Raw genomic sequence first — 17,494 nt, forward strand, 5'->3', positions numbered from 1 at the left:
ACGGAATCCACTCCTCTGTAAAAGACACATGACAGCCCACTTGGATTTGCCAAAGTGCACCTAAAGCTCTCCCAGACCATGAGAAAAAAATATTACCTGTCTAATGAAACCAAGATTGATCTCTTTGGCCTGAATGCCAAGTGTCATATCTGGAGGAAACCTGGCACTATCCCTACTGTGAAGCATGGTGGTGGCAGCATCATGCTGTGGGGATGTTTTTCATTGGCAGGGACTGGTCGACTAATCAAGATCAAGGGAAAGATAAACGGAGCAAAGTACAGAGAGATCCTTGATGAAAACCTGCTCCAGAGCACTCAGGACCTCAGACTGGGGCAAAGGTTCATCTTCCAACAGGACAGCGACCCTAAGAACACAGCCAAGACAATGCATAATTGGCTTGGGACAAGTCTCTGAATGTCCTTGAGTGGCTCAGCCAGTGCAGAAGAATGGGAGACACTTCTTCTTACCGAAGAAGATTCAAGGCTGTAATAGCTGCCAAAGGTGCTTCAGCAAAGTACTGAGTAAAGGGTCTGAATACTTATGTAAATGTAATATTTCCGTAAATGTTTTTGTATATATTTGCAAAAATGTCTAAATACCTGGTTTTGCTTTGTCAGTATTGGGTATTTGTGTGTAGATTGATGAGAAAAAAACAACTGAATCCATTTTAGAATAAGGCTGTAACGTAACAAAATGTGGAAAATGGCAAGGGTTCTAAGTACTTTTCCGAATGTACTGTATAACAGGGAAACTAGCCCATATACCTGTCCACCTACAGTATGGGCACCAGGACCATCATATTTCTCACACTTCACTTCCACCTTCTCCCAATAGGCTGAGGGTGTAGGCTGAGGGTATAGGATCAGCAGTCATCCAGCTTATGGCCTTTTCTTTGTTGTGTGTAGTTACCAACCAAGGCTCGCCTCACCCCTCACCTCACCCCTGTAACTCACACCCTAATCTCCCTCACCTTGCCCCTCTACCCCCTCCCCACCATGCACACTGCTTGGTGTGGGGTTTGACTCCTGAGTCAGTGACCTTGACCCGTAGAGGGCTGCTGAGGCCTGAGGTTTAATCAGTATTTTTCACAGGTTCCTCTCCTCACAGCTCTGGCTGCATGCTGCCAACTGCACCTTAATGAGTAAACCCTTCCAGTCTTCCATCTATCCAGCCCAGACCTAACCCTGTACGGTAGCTCTGTTGCGCTGGCTCTCCTCCTCTCAACCACAAATAGCCTGGTGGGCGTAGGGTGGAGGCGCAGCCGATGAACCTGGTGACTTGGCAAAGCTAGCCATGCAGGGCTAGCAAACATGGCTGCTCGGTTTGGAGCAGAAAGTTCTCTGCTGTGGAATGCTCAGTACATTTTAGTGAACAAGTTGATCAAATTACTATGGAGAAATCACTGGTAGCTATTATTATGACATTTCAGTTTTCTGAATCTATTGTGTGTTCTCAAATTCTCCTCTTGATCACTTATAAGATCATTTCCTTCAACTCTGACATTCGATTGTTCTGTTTATCTCCCAGTGTAACAGAGTGACTGAGTGACTGAGTGTCACGGAGCTTTACTGGACCGTTATTGATTATGTATCAGTCACATACATCTCCCCCTCTTCAAAAAAGTTTGAATACTCAATTTGAGCAATTGAAACTGTGACCCAGGGGTATGCCTTTGGCTTAAAGATAATCACATCACAGACGGAGACCCTCACCTGTGTTTGCATCAGTAAGGTTGTGTTGGCTGGAAAACACTCAATCACCAATTGTTAACTGGCCTTTTGTTGGAATTTGAATGGCCCCTTATTGATTGGAAGCAAAATGTTTGTAATGTTGTAGATTAGATTTTTGGATTGCTCACTAATGACAAGATGGAGGCCCATTTTCAATCTATTTTCAATTCAGGTCCCAAATTGAAAATCTTTACAGGCGTAATTAAGGCTGATCTGAAAATAACACTGAAACTTTGAATCGTTTTCCCCCTTGACAATGATGTGTAAAAAACTAAAGCCTACTAAGAAGAAAGGTAATGAATATAAAATAGACACAAATAGATTTTATTTTTATTTTTTTAATCTAAAAAGACAACTGCGTACATGAAGGATATCATCACCCGCAGTAAATTATTATTCTAAATATTAAAATGCTCATTCTTTAAATGGTATAACACAGGTCATACTGTTATTGATGTAAACTCAATTGACACAACAATTCTGTGGTCTTTCAGCCCACGATTCCTTACATCAAAGGAGGCATTTAAAAACACAACATCGACAACGTATTTCTGCTAACATTGCTGTGGATTGATGCGTTGCTAGTTCAAACATCTCCACAAAAAAAAGTCTACATTTTATACTTGTAATTAATAATTCAGCACCAATCTATATGGGGTATTTTTTATATCTCTTACTTCATGAAGCAATGACTATATTGTCCGTGTTCTCACCACTGAAGTTGTGGCCCTCTCAGCTTTTAAAGAAGGATTTTCCCTATGCATAATTCATCAGTTGCAGGAAAGAAAAGGCCCCCTACGTGGAGAACAATTTAAGCATGAAAGTACACGAGAGATGTATCTTTGCAGTGAGCTGCAGGTCAGCTATATAGAGGTCCCTGCCTGGTAGGTTCTAATACACTTCCTCCTGCCCACTCTTCTCTGGCTTTTTTAAAGGCCATTTAAGATCAGCAGGGATATTCCCAATCAATATACTCATTGCTTTAGTTGGATTAGACTCTGAAGTGTAGATACTGTAGAAAGATTTCTTATAGACTCTGTAGGGTACAAAGAAAGATGTGTCTTATTGACTCTGTAGGGTACATACAAAGAGTATGTGTTTCAAAGCCTCTGTAGGGTACCGTCTTTGTCTCCCTGTAGCCCTCAAATTCAGATATGGACCTCAAAGCCAGTTCCACTACTTTTTTCATGTAGTGCCCTATTCTGACCAGAGCCCAATGTGGCAGCCCTATGTGACTGTTCAAACCTGGGCCAAACATACAGAGTGCACTAATGAGAATAGGGTCATTTGAGATCTGTCCTTACAGACATAGCTGTAGCTTACAGTGTTTGTTCTGCAGGAGCTGGAGTGTTGAACATGATTCTAACATGGAACCACCTCTGTGTTTGCAGTGCATGTCAAAGCAGGGACCTGTGAAGTGACCGCCGCCCACCGCTGCTGCAACAAGAACAAGATCGAAGAGAGATCCCAGACGGTGAAATGTTCCTGCTTCCCCGGACAGGTTGCCGGGACAACAAGAGCGGCCCCATCTTGTGTGGACGGTACGGTCGTTGTTTTTTCTCTCGCATTTTTGTATTTTTATTGACAGGATTAACACCACAGTAAGAGGCTATATATTGGACCAACATTGGTCTAGTTTCACTCATGTATCACCTAGAAATAGTGTTGTTTCAAATGTTTTCTTCAAATTTTCAAAATGTGTTACCCGTTTAAGAAGCTAGGAATATGTTGCACGTCACTACTTCACAGGAAAGACATTTTAACGTTTTTTAAAAATACTTTTTTTAATGTATGCGTTTTTTGGCCAAAATGCCTTCTGGAACATGTGATCTTTCATGTGCCTTAATAGAAAACTTGTATGCCATCTGTAAATTTGAATACAATTGTTAAATTCTGAGTCTAGTTGGTTTAGCCACGGAAAAATACAGGAACCTTCCTGCTATCCATTATTGGCTGAGAAAATGGATAAGCTGTACATGTCGAGAGATGAGTTCGGATTGGTCTGCCATGTAACATGCTTCTGTCTATAACATGAGCTGCTCAATATGTGTGGATAATCCTTTCTACCACAGCGTTCTTTTTTAAGATATCATGAATAACTGAAGTGTTGCATTGCTGCCCTGAAGATGATTGCGCTATTGACAAAGATCAGTGGGAAAAGGTTGTGATGGACTACTTTCTGGAGGACGAATGTGCCATGTTGACTCTCTCTGACTAAATCAGATGATCAGGAAATACCTGATTTAGGTATAAAAAAAAACATTTTCATTGAACTTGAAATTGTAAAGTCTTCTGATGACCGTGATAGGGGAAGAAACAACGATCAACAGTGTTGTTGTCACGGAAGAATTTGACTGAGATTTGAAATCAGTGGAATGCCCGGTGGAAGCAGAGAGATGATTGCCAAATACGGAGAGAGTCAAAAAGAGAACAGAGGAGGCTGTTGTATAAAGCACCTGTCTCTGGATTACATCTTCAAATTAAGGGCAACCATGGCATCCATGACACAGGGAGAAATGTTCATCAATGTATACGGGTAAGAGTTTAGCTACATTTTCAGATATTATATGTTTCAAATCTTTTCAGAAAGTTGTTTTTCATTGCAAGCTAACATTATGTGTATCGCTAGCTAACGTTACATGTAGGATCTGTTTAGTAATATTATTTGTATCTCAGAAAGCCATTTGTATTGCTAGTTATAGCCTAATATTAGCTAACTAACATTGAACCTAGTTGGTTAGCTTTAGTAACCTGCAGATTCATGCATGGTGCATGGTATTATGAGTTGGGATGATGATTAATTGTTTAGCTAACTCCACTATGCAAGACTCCACTGTGCAATAAACCATTCCACTGTACTGTTTACACCTTCTGTATCCTGTACATATGACAAATAAAGTTTGATTTTATTTGATAGAGTGGGTGTTTACCAGAGAGCGTAATGTAAAGTACAACATGACCTGCACCAAATTCAGATTAGAATATAGGCCAACATACTACTACTTTTTGCTGCTACTTTCACCACTTTTAGACTTGAAATCTTTGGTTGTTTACTACACTACGTATTCACTCTGTTTAGCACATGGCCTCATATGTGAAACCTTAAAGTAATGGGTGGGGCTAAGGCTAAAGAGGGTGTGAACAATTCTGAATGGGTGTAGACAAAGAAGAGCTCTCCAGTAGGTGTACCAAAAATATCATGTGTCATTTTCTAAAAAGTGGGGTTACAAGTTTATTAACTTTCAATGCAGACTCACTTTCCCGTTGTTTCTCAACTGCAGTGTATGATATACAAATTTGTAGCTCGGAGTCTTTTATCCTATGTAAAAGTACCATTTCAAATGTTGCTACATAAGACCGAATCCAGGTGATGGGTCACATTTAGGGTAAAATATTTTCTTCTACTGATCAATCTACCGATCAATCTACTGATCAATCTACTGATCAATCTACTGATCAATCTACTGATCAATCTACTGATCAATCTACTGATCAATCTACTGATCAATCTACTGAACAATCTACTGAACAATCTACTGATCAATCTACTGATCAATCTACTGATCAATCTACTGATCAATCTACTGATCAATCTACTGATCAATCTACTGATCAATCTACTGAACAATCTACTAATCAATCTACTGATCAATCTACTGATCAATCTACTGAACAATCTACTGATCAATCTACTGATCAATCTACTGATCAATCTACTGATCAATCTACTGATCAATCTACTGAACAATCTACTGAACAATCTACTGATCAATCTACTGATCAATCTACTGATCAATCTACTGATCAATCTACTGAACAATCTACTGATCAATCTACCGAACAATCTACTGATCAATCTACTGATCAATCTACTGATCAATCTACTGAACAATCTACTGATCAATCTACTGATCAATCTACTGATCAATCTACTGAACAATCTACTGATCAATCTACTGATCAATCTACTGATCAATCTACTGAACAATCTACCGATCAATCTACTGATCAATCTACTAATCAATCTACTGAACAATCTACTGATCAATCTACTGAACAATCTACTGATCAATCTACTGATCAATCTACTGATCAATCTACTGATCAATCTACTGATCAATCTACTGAACAATCTACCGATCAATCTACTGATCAATCTACTAATCAATCTACTGAACAATCTACTGATCAATCTACTGAACAATCTACCGATCAATCTACTGATCAATCTACTGAACAATCTACTGAACAATCTACTGATCAATCTACCGAACAATCTACTAATCAATCTACTGATCAATCTACTGATCAATCTACTGATCAATCTACCGATCAATCTACTGATCAATCTACTGATCAATCTACTGAACAATCTACTGATCAATCTACTGAACAATCTACTAATCAATCTACTGATCAATCTACTGAACAATCTACTGATCAATCTACTGAACAATCTACTAATCAATCTACTGAACAATCTACTGATCAATCTACTGAACAATCTACTGAACAATCTAAACATTTAATTGGTTAAGAGCTCTTTAGAGCACTTGTCTTAGAGCATTCTGTATGTGATCTGTTTTAGGATACTTCAAACTGACCCAGTCAACTTCTTACTGAGCCAGCCAGCTATATGCTGTCGGTCTGCAGTCTGTCTGCTGGATTATGAGACACTAAGACCTGGGGAGCTGCTGCGCTGGCTCACTGAAGTAGAGAGGGGGACAGGTCATTTAATATCATGTCCTCAGTGGCCCCTCCGACAGGTGAATCGATCCCTGTCTTGTGTTCTGTACTGTAATGGCTCTGACAGGGGCTTCCTCCCGTCTTGACACTGCTTGCTGAAGCATTAGAAATCTCAAGGGAAGCCTTACCCCCTACAGGCCTCCTTAGAGGCAGCTGTAGACCTTGGAGCTCTGCTCCTCTCCCACCTCCACTACGCCGCTCTGTTTATTCCGCTCCTGCCACTGTGTTCATCGGCTTGACATTGACCCACGGACTGTAATTCACTTCTGGAAACACACAGCCCAGCCAGGCAGCCAAGCAGCCAGTCAGCTCGCAGTCATGGAGGATCTCTCACTACTGTCATCTATAAGTCTTTACTAGGTAAAACCCCGTCTTATCTCAGCTCACCGTTCACCATAGCAGCACCCACCCGTAGCACGTGCTCCAGCAGGTATATTTCACTGGTCACACCCAAAGCCTATTCCCCCTTTGGACGCCTTTCCTTCTAGTTCTCTTCTGCCATTGACTGGAACGAATTGCAAAAATCACTGAAGCTGGAGACTCATCTCTCCCTCACTAACTTTAAACATAACCTGTCAGAGCAGCTCACAGATCATTGCACCTGTACATAGCCCATCTGTAATTAGCCCATCCAACTACCTCATCCCCATATTGTTATTTATTTTTTTGCTCCTTTGCACATCAGTATCTCTACTTGCACATTCATCGTCTGCACATGGCTTTGGCCTGAGGGGAAAGTGTACCATAGTGGTAAATGTACCTAACATTATCTTTATGATAATCCAGCAATCTCAATTGCTTCGGTATTATCGTCTCATTCAATTTATTTATTTAAATTGTCGAACATACTTTTCTAGGTTCTTCCAATTAAATGAGACACCTTAAAATTTGCAATAGTAACCTAGATGAACCAACTTCCCAGGTTAATTTAAAGTTTAATACCCAGATAGCCAATCCAGGTATGATTAATCATTATCATTGATTAATTAAATTTGCTTTTGCAAATTCATTCACGTCCAACTTCCACAGTACTGTCCAGTACTGGTGGTTCATTAACATCTATAAATATATTAAAATCATCTTTGCAGCTCCCAATATATTCCAAAACCAAACTTTGGAAAATTAGGAAAAACATTTTTTCCTTTCAAAAAGTTCTAATAATGTGCAAGCTATCAGAGGGGGTAGTCCCCACTCGCCCGCTAATTACTGAAGCTCCACCCGCAAATGGATTGATCTCTGAAGTCAGCAGCAATACCAACCCTAATTATGCCATTAGTGGAAAAGCAGACAATAGCGCTTTCCGAAATCCACTATCGGGCGCAGGCCTCGTAAAGGTTCTCTCCAGTCTAGCCCTGATGTCTTGCCATCCGCGATTGTCATCTGTCCAATACCGCAGTGCACAGCTGAAGCACGAGCAGGTAATGGGAGACATAAAGGGACAGAGGTAGAGAACCGGGAAACCAATGACAAATGCAGAAATAGGAAAAATTCTGCTAGCTATGGAACTGCGCTTGAAAACTAAACAATTAAATGTAATTGCAAAAATGTATGACAATGAACAGGCACAAGCTCTTCAACAAAATCGTCTTCCACAGGAACAAAATCATATGCTACAGGGGCACTCGATTTAGCCAGAACTAAGTACGATGATGTCCACTCCAAACTAGATAAATCTGAAGAGTTATCTACAAACAGGAGCGCTCAACTTGATAACATGCATGAAATTTTCTTGAACGTTACTCAGAGTAACACGGTTCTACTCAAAAAGCTACAGACCAAAGACGATAAGTTAATGAACACAATGACAAAGTTGGATGACAAATCAGCAGAACTCATTGAAGTCGCTGACCAAATGAATGATGAGAGAACTCAGGTGATGAAGATGGAAATATTAATTTCTAAGCAAGTGTAGGAAATCTCATCACTGAATCTCTCACTCCGTACTCAAGACCTCTATCTGCAAACCATGACAGATACGTTTGAGACCGAAAGGAGCAAGTGTGACACTCATGTGTCCAAAATCAGTACTCTAAGTGCTCAAGTGGATTCTGCAATGCAGCAGAATACCACCCTTAGGTACCATCTGGAGGAAGTCCAGAATGGTCACAGCGGGACTACCAATCCAAGCAACCGGAGCCCTGTACTCACCGGAGTAAAGACGATAGGTTCAAGACCTTGCCTCCCTCATGTGTCCCTCAGTCTTCTCCTCTTGGCCATTCGGCACTGAGTAATATTGTGCCTCTTAGCCAACAACAACAACAAGGCTTGGCTTCTCCTCTTGGCCTTTCGGCCGCAATCTCTCCACAGGATGAAGCCAACCCTCTCCGCCCGCTTGGCGTGGAATACCTTGACAAACTCATCAAGAATTTCCCCACCTTTGACCCCGTTCCAGGTCAGCCAAACGATACTGAGACGTTCCTAGCTGACATAGAGGACGCGTTGGATGGCTACCCGAACACTACGGGTTCTGACAGGGTTTACCTGTTGAAGCGAACGTCGAATAGACACGTGACAAGGTTCATTTGCCTACAACAGCAACATGTGCTAAATGACTACACTAAACTTGCCACAGCTTTGAAATGAGAATTCAGTGGTTCTGCGACTCGCAAACACGATAGCTCACTGGCTAACACGTCAAACAAGCTTGGAACGAACACCCACAAGCTTACTACCATAGGCTTCGTTCAGCTTACTTTGGCCTACTGAAACAGGCATGGAAGACCTGTTACCTTTTAAACAAATGTTCCTGTCGAACATGTATCCCACCTTCATTACCTACTTGGGCCCTCCAGCCCACATTGGCTTGCCTATCTTAAAACTCAGAGAGCTTGCAAGTACAGCTTTTGAGGCATCAAAAGTTCACAACGCTAAGAGCCCTGACCACATTGATGCGCAGAGTATACTCTGCTTCCGATGATACACCTTCAGCTTTGTTGGGGACTGTCACCCCTTACAATGACACAAATGGCGTCAGTCCAGCAACTAAGCCGATGACTCCCACTGCTGAAACACTTTGCGATATCACAGACCGATATCCTCGTCTCAGTTCGCAGGTACTGAAGAGGTTGCCACACGCGGACGCGGTGGTGACTGACATGCCTCGACAGCCACTGAGCGTTTTGAAGCACAAACACCAGGTGATTTGGTTGAAAGGTTACAGCCATTCTCATAACAACTCGGCCGCTGACAACTCGTACATTGCCCCTCGGACACCAACACCACCCGCTGGTGGGGGAGTCCGGAGACACACAGGGGGGGGAAATAGTAGCCCAGACCCATGATGAGCCTCATCGAGGCCGTTGGGGGGGTCGAGACTACGGACAACACCGTACCAGGCCGCCAGAGCATAAATCAAATCTAGTTGGAAACTCCCCTATGAGAACAGTGAGGACCAGACAGGCCCCTAGACTGGTATTGTCTTAGAACACATCTAAGATAGTACTGAGGTGTACCACACTGGTCGTAAAGGAAGTCCAGTGGACTTGTCCACCTCCAAAACAAATGGCAACAATAATAATTCCTTGCCATGTGTAGGTTCAACTACAATGCAACTAGTAAAATGCTCCAGTCATGTGTTCCGGTAGTATAATATTTCAGAATAAATTGGTAGGATAACTGGTCCCTTTGAGCACCAGTACCAATACCAGTGACAGTCAGTCTAGCTACAATCAGTAAGAAGGTTAGAGACCTAACCAATCAAATTACCCTTGACAGTAGCGATATAGGAGTCACTCAGAGTGCAACACGTGGAAGGGAATCTCCAGTGCACTCTTCCAATGGTTAACACGCATGTCACTAACAAATAGAATCCTCCATTCAGGAGGAAATTATTAGAAGTCATTAACCATGATCACACCACGTACGACTGGTCCAATACTTAAAGAGTACTTCCGTTGTGAGGTTAGCTCCTCCGTGGATAACATAGCTATGAAATAGACTTCATACCTATCACCACTACAATAGTGGAAGACACAGTGACTTACCTGACTACGTCAGACTCATTCTGGACAAGTTGTAATCTGCCAGGATACTTGATTTTCTTCCTTCTTTGACATGCGCGCTTGTGTAAGCATAAGCGCACATGCACAACGGTACATCCAATTAGTATTTATACTAAGATCACTTAAGGGTCCAAGCAAAATACCAGCCTTAGTAAAGTTGAACATTTACTTCTAGGCCTTTGACTCTACAGCACTCACCAGTTTTCTTCCCAGAAGTTCATAGGTCATCCCTGTAGACTGCCCAAAACTAGTGCCTTACAGCTGTAGACTTATCATATAGTTATCAACTTAGGATAGTGCCTAAGCAACATACCAAGTAGGAAAACCCTAGATATGGCATTAGAGACAATGCTATGATAGTCATTTTGCCAGAACATTGTACGTATATAGAATACAGTCCAATTAGATTATTTTTGTATATCTTTTGTTTATGCTTTCATTCCTTTTCGGTTCAGTTCCTTTGATGTGATAGCGCCATAAACAAAGTCCCCATACAACCATCACTTAGTGACACAACGCCGCTCATTGGGGAATGAATGTAATTATATATATTTCATGAGTGTGTGTGCGTGCGTGCGTTGTTAACATCTGTCTAAGTTACTGCCCAGATCTTTCCAGTCTGGACGACGGCCAGACTACGGGTCCGGAACAGCGACCCCAAATCCAGACACCCACGGCCCATCCTTGTGGCGGCCTACCAAGGTAAACCACCAGAGAGGGGTGGGGGGGACCGCAACGGCGATCACCAACCAGGATATCCCCTGGCCCTCCCTGGGGTACTTTGCAGCTCCAGGGAACCTACTAAGGTACATCACTAGAAGGGACCGCAACGGCGATCACCAACCGGACATCAACTGCCATCCTTGTGGTGGACTGCTCCGCTCTCAGAGAAGCCTACCAAGTTCAACCACCAGAGGGGACAGCAACGATGATCTACAAACAGGACATCACGTAACGATGATCTACAAACAGGACATCAAGTGTTCATGATTTTATGTTGATTTGTAACTTGTAGGACAAACAAGATCCAAACCACTAGGGGGGGTATGGGGGAGGTCGGCATCTTTGGGTATAGCAAGCCCCCTCTCCCTGCCTCCCCCTTGCCTCCTTCAACTAGGTTGCTGTGGTCAGAGAGACGTAAATTCCTGAGGATCTCCTCATGGACACAGTATAGAGAGAGTACATTTTCATAGAGAACAAAGCAATTCCTTCCACCTCACAGAACTTGAGGTACGAACAAATTTCATGTTCCGGAGAAAGTATAAAAGGTCGGTGAAGAATCCAGCTACGAACTGGTCCGTTTGTCACAACTTGGGGAAGCTCATGGGAGACAGTGTGGCAACATTAGCATAACACTGTTTATATAATAGCCTCAGATATGAGGTTTACATCCAATTGTTGTATAAGATGAATGAGTGAGTATGATACTGTTTGTAAAATGGTGTAATATGATTTTGGACTGTTTAATGAAGGAAAACTCAAAAAGAGGATTGGAGTGAACTAAATCAGAGGACCGCCCCTGAGCCCAGTTAGGGTCAGACATCCTGGGACAGCCCTTTTCTGCCATTCCGAATAAAACCCAACTTTGAGAAATTATCACCAGACCATGCTTTTCTCCATTAGGTGGAGACAAAGGTCGTAGACCATTGCTGAATCTTTTAACCATACCACGTGGTTAAACTCTTAGACTATTGTCTTGACGTTGTATTAGTTAATGTGACGACTGTTGCTCATCGAATGATTACAAGTTTCTAATTACATGATTAACTGAATCAAGCAATTATTAACTCATTAACCTGGGGCACCATGGGTAAACTAGTTTTTATTGAGTTTCCATTTCCCAAATTAACTCAAAGAATATCAGAATATCGATTTTACAACAGCCGCTAATTAACCAGTTTCCTCTACCAGTCTCATAATCTGAACGTCGTATAGCCCTTGAATCTGCACGGATCCGAGTCCCACTAATGAATTCGTACCACACCAATCTTAATTGAATATTTATTTACTAAAAAGCTAAAATGATGATAAAAGATACACATAGACAAAACACATTATAGGCTATTGATTAGAACTTAGTATAACGGGCCAACACACTATGGCACGTGTTACCCACAATGGGAATTTCAAAAGAGAGGAAAAAAAAGAAGTACACAATAGAAATATACATTTGGTAAATTTGTCAGCTATGCTATTCTAACCCTAGCCTTGCCTCAAACTGCCGCTCTTATGGGTCAGAATATAATGATGTAATTACGTGGGGGGTGATCTCCGGGGATTCTCTGCGTGGACCGTTCTGTTGTTCGATGATGCATTTCTCCTGCACACCTCGTTGCTCGTCCTCCCGGTGTCTGTGTCCCTTTTGGCTTAGGAGTCTGTTCCCCCCGCTTTTCTCTGGAAGGGGTCTTCTGAGGACATACAGCTCTGTAGCTCAGAGCTCACAGCATAGGAATGAAACCCTTTAGATACCACGATTTGATGGGAGATGGAAGCTAGGTGGTTCGACTTGAATTCACCCGCTTACTCATCCGTAGCTTGGGTAGAAAAGGATTTCTTTGTCCTCAAACTTGCGTTGAGTTCTGGGTTGGTTGACTTTTTCAGACCCTGCTGCAGCTGGGGTCACGTAGTTCTGTTTTAAATTCTATACTCACAGGTTTTATACCCTAGGGTCAGAAGTGGGCGTAACCGCCTTTAGGGAAATTCTCTGGGCGTACCAAGTTAATGAGGCAAGGGTTAGGTTTTTCTCAAATCCCATTTTAGACAACTAACTTAACATTTCATCTTCCCCAAAACATTCTCTTTGATTTGGATATTTTCCATACTACGTACAAGGTATAAACATCAGACATACACTAGGAAAACCCTTCACATTACAATGTTTTCATAATAACATCATCTATTAACCTTTAATAACAGAACAAAAATGACATACATTTTCATAGTCCATCATTGTGGCTGACGGAAACCATTGTTCCGAAGTCCCTTTATTTCATGTTTAATGTTCTGAGGCTGGTTCTCCATAGTAACGGGACAAAGGAATTTGTCTGTGGCCTGAGATTTACCAGGGCCGTGAGGGGCCATAAAACCCCCCGCATCATCAGAACCCTAGATCTATCCCCCTCTGTTGGGGTTGAGAGATAATCTGTAGGGTTGTGGTCTCCTGTAACCTGACCAAGACAGTCATGACAGTCCCCCTCTGGTAGGTTCAACTTGGAATGATTCTGTATGTTGCAACCCACCATAAGAATGGATGGATGTCCTGGTTTGTGGATCATCATAGCAGTCCCCCCCCCCCCCCCCCCCTTTGATGGTTCACCCTGGTAGGATTTCCGCAAACTGCGGACCACCAGCAGAATGGACCCGGGAGGTTCGGCAGTGGCTCTGTGTTCCGACCCGTTGTCCGGTTATCCCGGTTAGTGGACCTAGGCAGTAACTTGGCAGACGTTAATAACGCACAACACTCAGCCAATACATCATTACATTTCCTCCCCAAACGAGCGGCATTAGGCTCTACTGGTTCCTAAGTGTCAAAGGAAATGAAGCGAAAAATAATGGAATAAAAACATAAAAGTATACAAAATGTGTCTACCACACCTTAATCATCTAATTTGGACTATGTTCTATATACAGTGGGGCAAAAAAGTATTTAGTCAGCCACCAATTGTGCAAGTTCTCCCACTTAAAAAGATGAGAGAGGCCTGTAATTTTCATCATAGGTACACTTCAACTATGACAGACAAAATGAGAAAAAAAATCCAGAAAATCACATTGTAGGATTTTTTATGAATTTATTTGCAAATTATGGTGGAAAATAAGTATTTGGTCAATAACAAAAGTTTATCTCAATACTTTGTTAAATACCCTTTGTTGGCAATGACAGAGGTCAAAGGTTTTCTGTAAGTCTTCACAAGGTTTTCACACACTGTTGCTGGTATTTTGGCCCATTCCTCCATGCAGATCTCCTCTAGGGCAGTGATGTTTTGGGGCTGTTGCTGGGCAACACAGACTTTCAACTCCCTCCAAAGATTTTCTATGGGGTTGAGATCTGGAGACTGGCTAGGCCACTCCAGAACCTTGAAATGCTTCTTATGAAGCCACTCCTTCGTTGCCAGGGCGGTGTGTTTGGAATCATTGTCATGCTGAAAGACCCAGCCATGTTTCATCTTCAATGCCCTTGCTGATGGAAGGAGGTTTTCACTCAAAATCTTACGATACATGGCCCCATTCATTCTTTCCTTTACATGGATCAGTCGTCCTGGTCCCTTTGCAGAAAAACAGCCCCAAAGCATGATGTTTCTACCCCCATGCTTCACCTTAGGTATGATGTTCTCTGGATGCAACTCAGCATTCTTTGTCCTCCAAACACGACGAGTTGAGTTTTACCAAAAAGTTCTATTTTGGTTTCATCTGACCATATGACATTCTCCCAATCTTCTTCTGGATCATCCAAATGCTCAGACGGGCCTGGACATGTACTGGCTTAAGCAGGGGGACACGTCTGGCATTGCAGGATTTGAGTCCCTGGCGGCGTAGTGTGTTACTGATGGTAGGCTTTGTTACTTTGGTCCCAGCTCTCTGCGACGACCCAGGTCATTCACTAGGTCCCCCCGTGTGGTTCTGGGATTTTTGCTCACCGTTCTTGTGATCATTTTGACCCCACGGGGTGAGATCTTGCGTGGAGCCCCAGATCGAGGGAGATTATCAGTGGTCTTGTATGTCTTCCATTTCCTAATAATTGCTCCCACAGTTGATATCTTCAAACCAAGCCTGGTGCAGGTCTACAATTTTGTTTCTGGTGTCCTTTGCCAGCTCTTTGGTCTTGGCCATAGTGGAGTTTGGAGTGTGACTGTTTGAGGTTGTGGACAGGTGTCTTTTATACTGATAACAAGTTCAAACAGGTGCCATTAATACAGGTAATGAGTGGAGGACAGAGGAGCCTCTTAAAGAAGAAGTTTCAGGTCTGTGAGAGCCAGACATCTTGCTTGTTTGTAGGTGACCAAATACTCATTTTCCACCATAATTTGCAAATAAATTCATAAAAAATCCTACAATGTGATTTTCTGGATTTTTTTTTCTCATTTTGTCTATCATAGTTGAAGTGTACCTATGATGAAAATTACAGGCCTCTCTCATCTTTTTAAGTGGGAGAACTTGCACAATTGGTGGCTGACTAAATACTTTTTTGCCCCACTGTATGTCCAAGGTCTTGGCTAAATGACTCTATCATGGCATTGTCTCTAATGTCATGTCTATGGTGATCCTACTTGCAGGTGGGTAGTTAAGGCACTTGGAAAAACTTGGCCCCTGAAGGCCAAAGCTTACATTGGGCACATTACTGGGCTGACCTAATGAGTTCAGGAGAGGAGGCTGGGACTGGGCCCCCTAAGGGGGTTTCAGGATCTATTGCTAACTTTCCAAACATCGGAATCGATCCGTCCCACAGGTGATCCTGGTATAAGACCTAATTAGGTCTTAGGACCTAATACGTTCTTCGCTGGTGATAGCTTTAATACCACAAAGACGCTCAGTGTTATCCCTGACAAACGGTTTGCTAGGACAGAGGTAGTGGACATCTTTGGTTAGAGTACACATTAACAGGTTAGGGGTGAGATAGAAATCTGGGTTGTTTTTCTGGTAAGCTACAACTGGGGGCGTGGCAATCTTTACGTGGGTACTGTCACGCCAAAATCCTACATTTCAATCTGTAGATATTCTCCAGTTCAACAACCGGCAGCGTCAGTAGAAATCCCACTTCATTACGACCAACATCAACGTGTATTGGGATGGCCGACCCCAGACTATAGGCCAAATGTGACTGTTATGGCCTTATCGTGGTTGAAGTAGCTGAGGTCAATATGTTGTGCACCATTGAGAGGGGCACTAGATATGAGGGGATTCTATTCATGGCCAAGTGGTCCATAGAAGAGCTAACTTCACAGAGAAAATCCTCCAGTAACAATCGAACCAATTGGACATGGGCATAGTCATGGTTCATGACCTCTGCTAGCTTTCCTACAAACAGGATAGTTTTGTTCAGGACAGTGGCATGTGTGTTGACCACCAGAATAGTGTCCTGGAGAGACTTTCCCACATGCTGCAACCTGAGGGCCTGCGCCTTCATCTGCTGCTGGATAAGTGGCATCTCTTCAGTAATCTCCCTAACATTCCTCTTGACTGTGGCTAGACTGACTGCGTTGACGGCAGTGGTACCTAGGGATAATAGTGACCCTACGGCTGCCCCTATCGATAATAGCGCCCCGACGAATCGTTTCTCTCGCCTGGGCTCTGCTAGTTCTGACTGGGTTACTGTGAACTTTTGGAGTTGGGCCAACATATGGGCAGTGTCTAGCTGGGCGTGGTTAATTGCCTGGCTGGTCCAGTCAGCCCCGGCCCAACTCAAATGCGCCGCAGGTGGAATGCGTTGACGGTACACATTCTCTGCATCTAGGTGGACATACACCTCTGCAGTTAATTATGAGGTTGTCGTTGAGAACGATTCCCGTAGGGGGTCCGTTCGTGATTACGTCTGCTGGGTTGGTTTTGACCTGTGGCGGGCCGGGCTCAGTGCGCGCCAACCAAGGTTGCCAGGTGCACGGTGTTTCCTCCGACACATTGGTGCGGCTGGCTTCCGGCTTGGATGCACGCTGAGTTAAGAAGCAGTCCGGCTTGGTTGGGTTGTGTATCTGAAGGACGCATGACCTTCAACCTTCGTCACTCCCGAGCCCGTACGGGAGTTGTAGCGATGAGGCAAGATAGTAGCTACTAAAAACAATTGGATACCACGAAATTGGGGAGAAATAGGGGTCAAATTTAAAAACTTGGTTTCCAACAATTTTACGCCTAGTCATGATGACTTATCCTTGTCATCCTTCTCAGATATCTTGCGATGCAGTACATCTCTTATCAGAGCTTCTAGATAATTTTGGTTAGTGTTTAGATCATTGTTGAACACTTTGTTACGCTTGTTACCCTTAGGTCCTGACCCTTTGTGAGAGTTAGGCACACGGGCATTTCGGC

General features: G+C 42.9%; 1 protein-coding gene across 1 annotated transcript in view; it reads left to right on the plus strand.

The window, feature by feature from the left end:
- LOC110494696 (chemokine-like protein TAFA-2) overlaps positions 1-17,494 on the plus strand; it is a 169,974-nt gene that overhangs the window by 120,623 nt on the left and 31,857 nt on the right. Inside the window, exon 3 of the mRNA XM_021569989.2 lies at positions 3,122-3,271. Coding sequence (XP_021425664.1) covers positions 3,122-3,271 — 150 coding nt within the window. The remainder of the gene's footprint in view (positions 1-3,121; positions 3,272-17,494) is intronic.

Source organism: Oncorhynchus mykiss, chromosome 17, assembly GCF_013265735.2.
Source record: "Oncorhynchus mykiss isolate Arlee chromosome 17, USDA_OmykA_1.1, whole genome shotgun sequence".
In the NCBI taxonomy this organism is placed as follows: domain Eukaryota; kingdom Metazoa; phylum Chordata; class Actinopteri; order Salmoniformes; family Salmonidae; genus Oncorhynchus; species Oncorhynchus mykiss.